A 12256-nucleotide genomic window follows, 5' to 3' on the forward strand; every position below is an offset into this window, starting at 1 on the left:
AAAACAAGTGGTCTGAAGGTATTGAGAAGGCTGTGTATACGTGTCAACTCACAAGCGCAGTCCGGCCACTGCACCGCGCGGTGGCTTTTGTCTGCTACCTTTCGGTCCTGAACCATCCACCACTCCTTATGCACCCGGGACTGACCATCTTCCGACAGTCATCCCCTGGTGACGCAGCGCTTGGCACGGACGCTCGGTCGACGTTGACAACGACATACACAGGACTCCTCCTCTCACTCCATCCACACTTATCTACCGTCAAGAAGCTGACTCACAAGCGCCCGCCACGACGCTCGGTGGTTTTTCCCGACTAGCGAGAAAATATAACAGAGGGGTATATCGAGAGAGTAATGGACGGAATAGAGACGACAGAGAACATGACAGTCGTTTACCACGTCCGATTTTGCAGGGGTTTGCGGAAAATTGTTTTATTAGAAATTTCTCTTTAAACAAATTATATATATATATATATATATATATATATATACAAAAATACAAAATATACAAAAACTCTTTCTTTTTAATTGTAAATTTTAAATATCCAGTTTTAGGTCCTCAAGCGGAGACTGCGACCATTTCCTAAATATGCCTGCAGCATTGGAGTGCAGCAGGACTTTTGTCGGATTGAATGAGGAGAATAGTTCGTCCATATCGTTCTGAAATTTTAAGCGTGAGAGATAAGCTTAAACAGATAGATGAAGTTTAAATAATAAAGCAATTCAAACCTGGGACACATTCGTTGGAAGGTTTTTCACTTGGAAAACTCTTTTTACACTTGGTGGCAATGGAGGAGATGTTGGCTGGGTGACAGGAGCTCGGGACCGGCGACGCCCAGACGGCCCACTCGCTTGAGCTTGAGGATTGTTTACAGATGGTCTCGCCATTTTCGTAACTTTTTGTCGTCTGAAAGTTTTATTTTTGAAACGGAGATGAGAAAAAAGATAATATATTGAGAGAATCATGAGTAGAATAAGACAAAAATTAAATTTATTAATTAAAAATTAAAAATTAAATTAAAAATTAAAAAATTAAAAATAAAAATTAAAAAAATTAAAAATTAAATTAATTTTAGGTTAAATAGGTTGCAGATTGTGAAGGTATATATCCTAACATTCAGGGGAGCGATCAAGTTAAAAAATAACAGAAAGCTATAAATGGAATTAGAATCAAAGTTTTCTAATTTCGGAGCTTCCCAGATATAAGCGTGATTGTTCGTAGCTCTGGCAGATGGCTTCAAGAAGGTTAAACGGTTTGGGATATTTTGAATGTATAGACTCAAACCCTGCTTAAATGAACGAATATCGTTATGAAATTTTTCAAAATTTTTTCGGTTAAAAAATTCGAAAAAAAAAGTTCAAGCTAAAAAATAGCTAAAATCTTTAATTTCGGCCAGTTTAGTCACAACTGTTGAAAATTGACTTTTTTGAATAATCACTCTTTATTGCATATTTGGTCGATCATCTCACTTTATTTCGTAAATTAAAAGAACATTTCCAATAGGTAACCAAAAATGATTGAAATTATCTATCGGCTTAACTATTCTATCGGCCTATCGGCTTGAGAGACGCCTTAATTAGAGGAATTATAATACGTATACGTCTGATAAACAACCAAAACGCGCAATAAAATCAAATCAAAACAGTATTCCAGCTGCTGCTACACTAAAAATAGCCGAATTTGGTGATACTAAGTGGCAGAAAAAGTCTTATTTGTGAAAATTCAAACCGCCATAAAAAGGGTTTGAAAACTTTTAGAGAAGTTTCAATATAAAATTTGCTCATTTGAGCCCACCTTGACTTGAGTATATTCATCTTGTGATTTTATTTAGTTTCCTAATGATCCTAACTTCTAAAGGTCCTGTGACTAGTTATTGAAAAAACTTTACTTTTTTATTACAATACTGTTTCCAAATATGGTAAGTACAACTATGAAGAAAACTTCACGAAAAAAAATGGCAAAAACAAATGATGAATCGATTGAAAAACAAAGTGAATGCGTTAATTGAAAACGAGAGAGACGAAAAATTACGGAGATCTCAATGAGCAGATATCGCATAATTATGAATGGTGTATGAACGCTGTCTGCATTGTCTGCCGCTGTGTTTGCGGACTGGTGTCGGCAGGACCCTTTCATTTTTACGCCAGTAGCAGAGTGCACACAGAGTAGAAGAGACGCAGACATATAGTAGCATTTAATGGGGTTATTCAAGTAATGTCGGAAAATTAAAAAGTGTAGAAAAATCACGTCACGACTGTATTCAAGTATATAAAAACATGTATTTAAATACATTTGTGACGTCACAAATGTATTTAAATACATTTTGCTACATTACTTGAATAACCCCATAAGGCGCATGCACGAAATTTTGTTTTCTGTAAAATCATAAGTAGTTAAAATTTGAAAGAAGGAAGGGTTTTTTGTACATGTAAACAAATAGACTGATAAAAATTGGAGGATGATGACGAAAATTTGAGTTTACGATAAGCAGAAATTTTCTCAATTTTAAAAGGGACGAACAACACGAGCTCAAACCTGCTTACTTACGTGCCTGCCTACATTTGTGACAGCGCACGCCTACCTACGTGCCTCCGTGCCTGCCTCATGCCTATCTCCTTTATCAGAATCCTCTCGCTGGAGACAAATTACGTCACATTGCTCATTCCTAGTTTTCATGCATTTTAACCGTCAAATTTCGTGTCTCTATCAAATTGCTAATGCTAATTTTATTTCAGTATTTCATTAATGCATTTCTAACTGTAACTTCCATCTCTCCTGTTTTTTTGGCTAATTTCCTTTGAATATTGCTTCTACTTAGCAGGGAGCCGTAAGAATGAGTGTAAGTTCTGAGAGAGGACTCCGTTTTTACGATACAAGATTATTTGAAAATTTATAATAGCAGTGGCACGGCCACCTCTTCCATTTTCGAACAAGAGAAGGAGAACGATACCTTTCTTTTTGAAAATTTTAGAAGCTATATATTATATTGTCTCTAAAGTTTTTGTATTGTATAAAATTTTTTTAAAAAGTGGAGTCCCTGAAAATTCACCCAAATTTCAAAACCGAAAACGATTTCAGGGAGGAAATTCCGCAGACAAAAAAGCGATTGCTGATGATCTTCGACAAAATGCGATTGAAGATGAAAATCGGCGACGAAGACAGATTGAAGCATTTCAAGCAATCGAAGATAGACAAAAAAATGCGTCTGCTGAAATTAGACTAAAGCAAATGGAATCAGTTGTGGCCATTCAAAAGCAACAGGATGAAGCTAGAAATGTGGGTGCTCATGAAAAATTTTCAAGATCGCGATTTTCAACGCTTTCTTGTTTCTCTGTTTGAATTCCCTTCAAAGTGATGAGAGTGATGAAGAGAAAGTGATGCCAACTTTCGAACCAATCAGCGTCATCGAACTCTGCACACGTCCTCTGATTGGTTGAAAAGTGGGAGGAGCGAATCCCTGATTTGTCGAAATTCTCATTTCAGAGGGAATTCAAACAGAGAAATCTTTCTGTTGTGATATTTAAATTTTCTATTTTTAGAGAATGTTGGAGCAAAACCAGAAAATTTTAACAGAGAGTAGGACTCGCGAGGATTCAATTCGGGCTCAACAAGAGCAAAATGAAAGAGACACAATTTCACATGAAAATGATTTGATTGATAGACAGAGAACTGTGAATCTATCAGAAATTACGAAACGATTTACGAACCATCAGAATTTAATGACGCGGGAACAGGGAAGACTTGCTGAAACTGAAATCAGAAATGAGAAAAATTTGGTGGATATGAAGAATCAGGTTAGTCAAGACACATTTTATTTGAAATGTATCCATCTGGAACCTTGCCGTATTTTATAAGCACGATGCATACATGATGGTTCAGTTCAAAAATACAATTGTTCTGCTCCTTGTATTTTCTTAAATATTATTTTTCAGCTCGCAGAAACTCAAGACAATCTGAACGAGGATAAAAAGGCATATCATGAAGAGAAGATTCAAAAATCTGCAGAAAATGCTTCTCAATTAGAAGTTCTTGTTTCTGAAACAAATGAATTAATCATCCAAAAAGACAAAAATGTACTTTTACAAAAGGAAACACTCATGCGAATTGAGAAAAACGCCATCGAAAATAAAGGAAAAGTTCTCATTGCTCGTGGTGATGATGACAATGAACAAAATTTCATTGATGCAGTGAATTCAATAAGACAAAAAGGATATGCTGTTTCTGATATTATTTCTCGTTTGGGAGAACATGCTTATTGTCTTCATAAAGGACATTCGGTTCATTCGGTGAAGAATGATGTTTTCAAGTGTAGTGTAAGTATTAAAAATGCAACAATAAATAGACAAAATGAGATAAAACATTTCTCGTTAGAATTTTCAATACAGAAAACCGTCTACCTACACCTGCCTGCGAAAAATTATAAATTCGCCAAAGAGAAATTCTTAAAATTGAAACTGAGTTTTAAAAGTTTGATAGACTATGCCTACCTCGTACCTACTACCAAAAAAGTTTCACATCAACAGAGTGCGAGAAAATTTGACCTATAAGTTTAGTACAAAGCACAAAAACGTGAGCTTTTGAGAGTTGGCGGTAGGCAAGCAAGCTTGCCTAAATTCGTACTTGCCTTCCAATGCCACCTTCTTCAGTGTTTCTGTAAATCTACTTGTTTTTTTTCAGAAAGCGTTGGGCCAAGCAAAGTTGAAGCTTGGCCAATTGAGGGACGATGTCAATCACTTATTGGGTCACCAGGAATCTCGAAACTCAGGAGTTCCTGTTTGTCATGACGCAGCGCGGCAAATTGAAGAAGCTATAAAAGAACTGGAAACTTCTTTGAACAAGTTCAAAGGGTCTTTAAACGGAAAAAATTCTATTGAGCTGTACGAGAATGTTCTGGAGAAAAATAAGAATCTCACTGGCAAAATACACGGTCTTCCATCACTTGTGAAGAGCAATTACACATTGAATGCCATTCAAAACGGTTTTCAAAGTATTTGTGCTGTTAATGGTAATCACGTTGCCAGTCTTGAGCAGACAACGACTCTGGCTCTTCAGGAAAAGAAGCACGGGAACAGGGAAACGTCAGAACATTGCCCTGATGATCCGAAGAATTGATTGTCTCATGAATGCGTTTTATTTTCCTATTTTAAAACATTGTATAAGAACTACCTCCTGATAATATGTTGAAATTTTCTGATCCAATGGGTTATCCGACTTTGAACCAATTTTATAAAACTATTGTATTTATCTTGGTAAAAAACTTCTAAAGAACTTTATGAACAATTTTCTTAAAATCACAAAATATATACGCACCAATAATATCTGCCTGCCTGCCTTCTAGATTAAATTCTATTCGCGTGCACATTCAGAAATGAAGAAAAGTATATACGCACATCCATGGGCAGGTAGACATGAGGTAGGTACGTAGGCGGGTTGTTTTCGCAATTTCTGTTTTCGAAGTATGGTAAGGTTTGCACAAACTTCACTTTCAATCGGAAAAATAAGTTACCCCCATGGGTTTGGTACACAAATGCCTGCCTAACTTGTGCCTACGTGCCTGCTGCCAAAAAAACTATACGTGATTGTTTTCCATTTCTTATTGTTAGTCAATAGGCACGATGGAGGCTTGTAGGCATGATGCCTCGCCTATCTGCCCTCGTATTTATCAAAGTGGTGATTGAGTTAAAAATTTCACAATAGAATTTGCTCAATAAATTTTGATAAATTATATATTTTTCATTTGAATTCCTAACTTTTGTTCTTTGGTCATTGCTAGGTCTAAGTCTTACTATTAATCAAATACTTCCTCATATATATTTTTCCCCATATAAACAAGTAGACTGTACTAATAAAATCATTTTCTGTGTCATAAACGATAGCAAAAATGGGCGCTGTAAGTTGTTTTATTTTTATTCTAAACTGAATTTTCAAAAATGAATTGACTTTTCGTTCCGCATGCTTAACCATATGCTTAACCCCGCCAAACTTTAGTTCCTACATTTTCATTTCAAATTAGTTATTGGAAAAAATGAAAAAAGTGTTATACTTCATAAGTAGGCAGGTAGTAGGCGTATGCGGCCTTTATGGAAGGCAAGTATTGTTGTGCCTGCAACTAATTCTACTGAAAATTTTTTAATAATATTAAACATTTTATTTTCAGAATGGAAGCACAGAAGATTATAATGCCATCGCGGAAGAAACTCGAAATTATCAGATCCAAGAAGCAGCACGTCGGAAAGAACATTTAGAGGCACTTGAAAGGCAAGACGCTAAACGAAGAGAAACCCTAGCCGAAACAACAAGAGCACAACTTGCTGCGGCGGAGGCTGAGCAAAAAAGAAAGGATGAAATGCAACAGGTGGGTTTTAAAGATACATACGGTAGGTAGGTGACCCTGAGGCGGACATGTAGGTAGGCTTGAGATAGGCACGTAGGTAAGCATGCGAAGGCATGTAGGCTGCATGAGGCAGGCTCAAAGAAGGTGGCCCCCGACTAGACTGATAGTAGGTTCGTATAGACATGCGGCAGGTTTTATGTACTCGGCATTCGCCGCCAGCTTCTTGCCCATGTTTCACAGCTTTTAATCCAAGTTTCGCCCAAAAAAATTTAACTTGGATTAGAAGCTGGCGAAACTTGGACCAAAGTTTGGCCAAAGTTTAGTGGGATAGTTTGCACTAGAAAACTTAAACTTCGGTCAGACTTGGGCTAAACTTGAATGAAACGTTGGCTAAACTTGGGTAGGAAGCTGCTGAGAGCTAAAGTTGGGCAATAAGCTGCAGGTAAATGCCGAGTAGATAAATTGTAGCCATGTAGGTAGAGATTGGGAAGGCAAGGAGTAGACTGAAGGTTGAAAAGTGGGTAGGCATGATATTAGCAGGCATTATGCAGGTACACAGGCTGGCATCATGAAAACATAAAGTAGGAAGACATTAGGTAGGCATGGAGGAAGGCACGCAAGTTTGCAGATTGGGCTATCGTAAAACACGGGAGAGTAAACTCAATATAAAATACAATTTCAGAAAATGATGGAAAGCAATTTAGCGGCTCAAGTGGCACGTAACAAACGAATTGATAATGCTCAAAATCAACAAAACTTGAATATAGAAAAGGAAATTGAAAATAGTAATAATTGGCTTGATAAGCAAAGAACTGCAAATCAAGCAGTGATGGCACAACGGTATACGGATCATCAGAATGTTTTGACACGGGAAAAAGAACGATTGACCGAAACTGAGATCAGACTTGAAAATAATTTGGTGGATGCAAAGAAAATGGTTTGGTTTTTTAGAAGTAGCTTCATTTAGAGTAGCAATTTCAGCTTGAGAACACTCAAAATCAATTTAATGATGACAAAATAGGATATCATGAGAAAAAGGTTCAACAAATGAATGAAAACGCATCGAAAATCGAGCTTCTGGTCTCTCAAACTACTAATCTGGTTCTAGAGCAAGAGAAAAATGATATCGTTCACAAATTGGCGATACAAGGAATGGAACAAAGAACTATTCTGAATAGGGGAGCTATTATTCAGGCACAGAGCCTAGATTCAGTTGAACGTGAATTCATTGATGCAGTTAATTCTACAAGACAAAAAGGAAATGAAGTTGCTAATTCTATTTCACGTATGGGATCTTATGCCTTTCAACTTAAACCGGAAGATCCGGTTTGGTCGCGGACGTCGCAAGTTGCATATTGTAAGGTAAGTATTGGAGATTTTTGGCACATTCCTAAAGGCCTAAAGGCTCTCTAAAAATGGATTTTGTTTGGTTTCACCTAGAAGATTCAGGAACATCAGTTGATTTACTGAAGCATGAAAAATTGCTTCAACGTAACGTCGAAAACCATTCAGAATTTGCTGAAAAATTAAGAAAATTTTTACAACCTCCGGGAAACTTCTGGTGAAATTGAAAGAATTTTTTTGTTTCTGAAATATTTCAGGCGTTTCTTGAACTTTTGAAGTTTTTTCGGCTCATCCAGAAAATCGCAAATCTTGTCAAAAAAGTACAAAGTTTTCCTAAGCTTTTCCCTTCTCAAATCCCCAACTCAATACATCTTCAGAAGAAACAAACTATTTATTATGCTACAGTAATCCTATAGTTATTCTACAGTACCCCGACCCATCCTACTGTAGAGTTACTGTAGTTTTGGGAAAAACAATCAGTATTATCTATCTAATGGCATATTAGAACTTGCTGAGAACTTAAAAAAGTTACTGAAAAATAGCTCAAACGCGTAATGAACAATATGAAAATTCAATTTTTTGATTTAAAATTTATTAAAAATGCAGAAAAATTCTCCTGATTCTAACTTTGAGTAAGGTTTTGAGCAATTTCTCAAATATTCCACTCTCACTAAATTCATATTCAGAAAGTAGAAACAATTTCTTGTAAAGATTAAAACAATTATTTTCTGCAAAAGTTACATAATTTTTGCAGAAGGAAATTCAAAAAGTGGACTTGCTGCTGGAAGTTTTGAGTGACAATACTGAAGAAATATCTAAACAGCGTGAAAATCGAAACCAGGAAGTTCTCCGATGTCATGCTGTTGCTTGTCTCATTCAGAATGCTATCACCACCGTAAGAAACTCTCTCAATCAATTTGGAGCTTCATTACAGGAAAATACATTTACAAATTGTATTGGGTATTACACAGATCTACTTGAGAAGAACAAGACTCTAACTGATGTAATTGTCCAGTTACCAGCAGTGTCTCGATCTAACCATACAACAAGTGCCATAATGTACAGCTCTCAGAGATTTGCTATTGATGTTCAAAATGATCGCCTGGCTCTTGAGCAGAAAGGTCAGCTGGCTCTTCAGAATATGATCAATGGAAATGGAGGAAATACCACTTAAAACTTTTGAAAAATGTTATATAATTCCAAATGTATTGTATTTTTATTTTCATTTTGAATCTGAAAATAAGAAAAAACGTTTTATAGAGTCCGACATCTCCTGGTTTTACGAAAATCGGTAGATTTCGGGTGCTGTAAAAAATTTTTTGGCAGATTTTATTGTATTCTTCCAATTTTTACATCTGTAACTTAATTTATCTTTTTTCTAAAATAAAAACATGTTTTCGCATAATAAAGAAAAGTGTTCATGTAAGCAGGCAGGCAAGCATTCGGTAGGCATGAGGTTAGCCTGATGGCAGGCAGGTATAGTGTAGCGGTAGGTATATAAGTAAGTATGAAGTGAGCACTAATTGTAACAACAATAAGTATAGCTGTCACAAATTACACCATTTCCTTCCTATTTTCGTTCTTCAATCTGATCTTCTAGTTTTAAAAAAATGAGCGGAAGGAAATGAAAGTTTCGATACATATATGTCTCCTGGCGTCGTCTTCAGCGATTGCGTACACATTAAAATCGAAAGTGTTGATCGTCAGAGAGAATACCTGTTATTTAGAGATGAAGCATGGGAGTAGAAAAGGTACAGATGAAGCTTGGGAGAGAAAAAAAACAAAAAAAATTGAAAGTTGGATGACCTGGTGTGCCATTGAGATTTTCGAAATGCATTTTTCACTCTAATTGTAATGCAGGCACCTATGCGCCTATCTGTTTACCTACCTATTCAACTAGTGTGTTAAAAATTAAATTAGAAATATTAACAGGTATAATTTAGGAGAAGGCAGACGTAGGTCGGCATGTTGGCTCGTGTTCCTATACGGAAAGCATAATGAACACTCTCATTCATTTTTGGGAAAATTTTCAGCAACTGTGGTCCTATACGTTGTCCGTTTTTTGCGTTTCTTGGAATTGTTGAATAAAATTCTTGCATCAATAATTTTTCGGACCTAACTAAGATCTTTGAAAAAGCCCCCATTTAACAGAAAACGTCTCAAATCATCGGTTTTTAAGATCTGATCTCATCACGATTGACCTCGCCAAGCATTTCACTTTCGGTAAAGCCGAAAGATATGACTAAGCCTAGAGAACAAGTGCGGCAGATTTAGAGGTTATTTGGATTTAGACGCTGGGAAATCAAAAATTACTGGCACGATAAGTTTTTCGATCTACTGGCTTGTCGTTCACTTTGTTGCTACTCAACTTTGACAGATGACAGACTCGGTTATTTTTCGTTTTATCAAAAATTAACAATTGATAAAATATTTGCTATTTCTTTTCCTATTGTTTTCTAATTAATTGTTTTTTGATATCTGGAAAATGGAATAAAGAGATGCTTGGAAGGCTTAAATGGAATTTTTAGACCAAAATGTTTGTTCGGTACTGTAACTTCAATTTATCGTTTCCATTGTTTATTTAAAAATTATAAGGAACTGTTTTTGAAGTTTTTACAAGTAATGTTGCTTTTAACAAAACAAATCTTCTGGATAATTGGATCTTTAACAAAATAAAAACAAAAATATAATAAAATACCGTATTTCTTCTATTAATATGGCCTCCCTATTAGACTTGCACTCCCTATTAGTATTGCTCCTTGAACACCCTCCGAAAATTAGTATTGCACTCCCTATTAGTGTTGCACTCCCTAATAGTCTTGCGTCTACTTTTTTTTTTGGTACAAACCCACCTCACTAATTTTGAGATTTTAACAACATTTTTTGCCTACTTTGCAACAATTTTTGGTAAAATTTCTATGGAATCGAAGTTATTACACCTTTTTGTTGCAATTACAATCAAATTTTCTGAACTTTCACACAAGGTTCGAGTTTTTTCAGAAAAAAATCAGAAAAGCTCAAAGTCAGAAAAACTTTCTGAAAATTAATATTGCACTCCCTAATAGTCTTGCACTCCCTATTAGTATTGCAAGCGGGAAGACCATTGAAAAATAGTATTGCAGCTATATTAATAGAAGAAATACGGTAACGTAATATCTACTTATTGTTTCAGAAAACAAATAAACGCAAAAAACTCCCAGACCGCGTTTTCAGATGTCCAAAAAAATGAATAAATTTGAGACTCATCTGATCTAGGTGTCTAGAAAACACCATGTTTGTTTTTTGTGTATTCAGTTTGACTCTTACATGATTTGAGAACGCGCATGAACGAATAAGTGGGTTTTTTTTATTTCACTCACTTCAGAAGTTAGATATTTAATTTGGAAGTCTGAACAAGGCTGCAAAGAAGATTCCGGCAACAACTATGGCTCCAAAGATCTTGCCAAGAAGCTGAAAACTTTTGACGAAGATTTCTGCCGGATTCCTGGAGTACTGTATATTTAATACTGTATATTCAAGAACTGATGTGATTTTTTAAATTATCATTTCTAGGAACGATATAAAACTTCTTATTTTGCTTTTCTCACTATCCGTTTTTTCTGAATCAGCTTGTTAAGCTTCAAACGTCTGAAAATCGGAATGAAACCTGTAGATCGCTTTTGACTTGGGGAAAGTGTGAAACAGCAACTTTCAGTTTTTTCAATCAAAATCCCTCTCTTAAACTAAAGTTGTAACATAGTGATGTTCCCAGATAATGAAATTCGCTCGTTTCAAGTCAAAAAGAAGCCCAGTAGATCGTCAGATTCAGATATGTTTCCGTTCGAATAAAAAGAAAATCTAATCCAGTTATCCATGCCTTCTGCTTCTTCTTTCGTTTAGTAGTAATTCCGATAACGATCCCCCCATGGTTCTTCTCTCTCTCTCTCTCTCTGTTTCTCTAACCACTTTCTCATGGAACCGCCCATCTGCCTCCTCTTTAAGCATAACGAAAATGTCATTTTCCTTCTTGTATTGCGCAACTTCTTCCTCACTCTCTCTTTCTCTCTATTTTCCTGGCGGGAAGCTTACACGCGTGTGTTTTATCTATTATTTTTGTATGTGACAACTACAGGTGACTGAATTGTTTGTTACGTAATAGATACTAAATTTCATAGATCTACCGTGATATTTTGTATGTTCCTCTAAACGCTAAATTCTGACTTATCGTATCTCAATTATTGCTCAGCTGCGAAATTTAGCAATTTTTACAACCAAAATACAGTGCCCGGTCTCAAAATTAAAAATACTTGTTAAATGAGGAAGAGTTTGTACCTTTAAAGAGTACTGTAATTTCAACTTTTTGGAAAGAAACAGAAAATTATCATTGATTTTCATTGTTTTACCCCGTTTGTCTCGAGATTTTAGGTTATTTACTATTTTTCACGTGCTTTATTTGAGTTTTTCTTGAAAACTCAATAAAGATTCGCTGCGACGAGAGTTTTGAATTACAGTACTCTATAAAAATGTTTTGTATTGAACAAAACTTTAGTAATCTCAAACTCCTAAACTTCTTAATCTCAAAAACTATTATAGTTTTTTACG

General features: G+C 35.7%; 3 protein-coding genes and 1 non-coding gene across 4 annotated transcripts; 2 read left to right on the forward strand and 2 right to left on the reverse strand.

The window, feature by feature from the left end:
- srpr-1.1 lies at positions 1-298 on the reverse strand. The gene has a single exon (NR_160844.1). It is a non-coding gene; the product is annotated as an Unclassified non-coding RNA srpr-1.1 (non-coding RNA).
- Positions 299-412: 114 nt separating this feature from the next.
- On the reverse strand, positions 413-909 carry B0284.3 (RRM domain-containing protein). The gene is made up of 2 exons (NM_001393321.1): positions 726-909; positions 413-656 (listed from the first exon to the last, which is right to left on the reverse strand). The coding sequence occupies exons 1-2, from the start codon at positions 882-884 to the stop codon at positions 534-536; spliced, it is 282 nt and encodes a 93-aa protein (NP_001379054.1). The 5' UTR covers positions 885-909; the 3' UTR covers positions 413-533.
- Positions 910-2734: 1825 nt separating this feature from the next.
- On the forward strand, positions 2735-5258 carry pals-27 (Protein containing ALS2cr12 (ALS2CR12) signature). Its single transcript, NM_065483.8, has 5 exons — positions 2735-2836; positions 3076-3273; positions 3537-3791; positions 3930-4310; positions 4675-5258. Exons 1-5 carry the CDS (start codon positions 2831-2833, stop codon positions 5107-5109), a joined length of 1275 nt encoding a protein of 424 aa, NP_497884.1. The 5' UTR covers positions 2735-2830; the 3' UTR covers positions 5110-5258.
- A 620-nt stretch (positions 5259-5878) lies between these two features.
- pals-28 (Protein containing ALS2cr12 (ALS2CR12) signature) lies at positions 5879-8849 on the forward strand (the record flags this gene model as incomplete). Its single annotated transcript, NM_065484.1, has 5 exons — positions 5879-5887; positions 6155-6352; positions 7014-7268; positions 7313-7693; positions 8430-8849. 5 exons carry the CDS (start codon positions 5879-5881, stop codon positions 8847-8849), a joined length of 1263 nt encoding a protein of 420 aa, NP_497885.1.
- Positions 8850-12256: the final 3407 nt, after the last annotated feature.

This window comes from Caenorhabditis elegans, chromosome III (genome assembly GCF_000002985.6).
Source record: "Caenorhabditis elegans chromosome III".
NCBI classification, from domain to species: Eukaryota; Metazoa; Nematoda; class Chromadorea; order Rhabditida; family Rhabditidae; genus Caenorhabditis; species Caenorhabditis elegans.

Coding starts and splice junctions, on each gene's coding strand:
- pals-27 (NM_065483.8), top strand. Junction 3,792..3,929: donor TGGTGGATATGAAGAATCAG/GTTAGTCAAGAC, acceptor ATTATTTTTCAG/CTCGCAGAAACTCAAGACAA. Junction 4,311..4,674: donor ATGATGTTTTCAAGTGTAGT/GTAAGTATTAAA, acceptor GTTTTTTTTCAG/AAAGCGTTGGGCCAAGCAAA.
- B0284.3 (NM_001393321.1), bottom strand. CDS start 884: ATGGCGAGACCATCTGTAAACAATCCTCAAGCTCAAGCGAGTGGGCCG. Junction 657..725: donor TTCCAACGAATGTGTCCCAG/GTTTGAATTGCT, acceptor TTAAAATTTCAG/AACGATATGGACGAACTATT.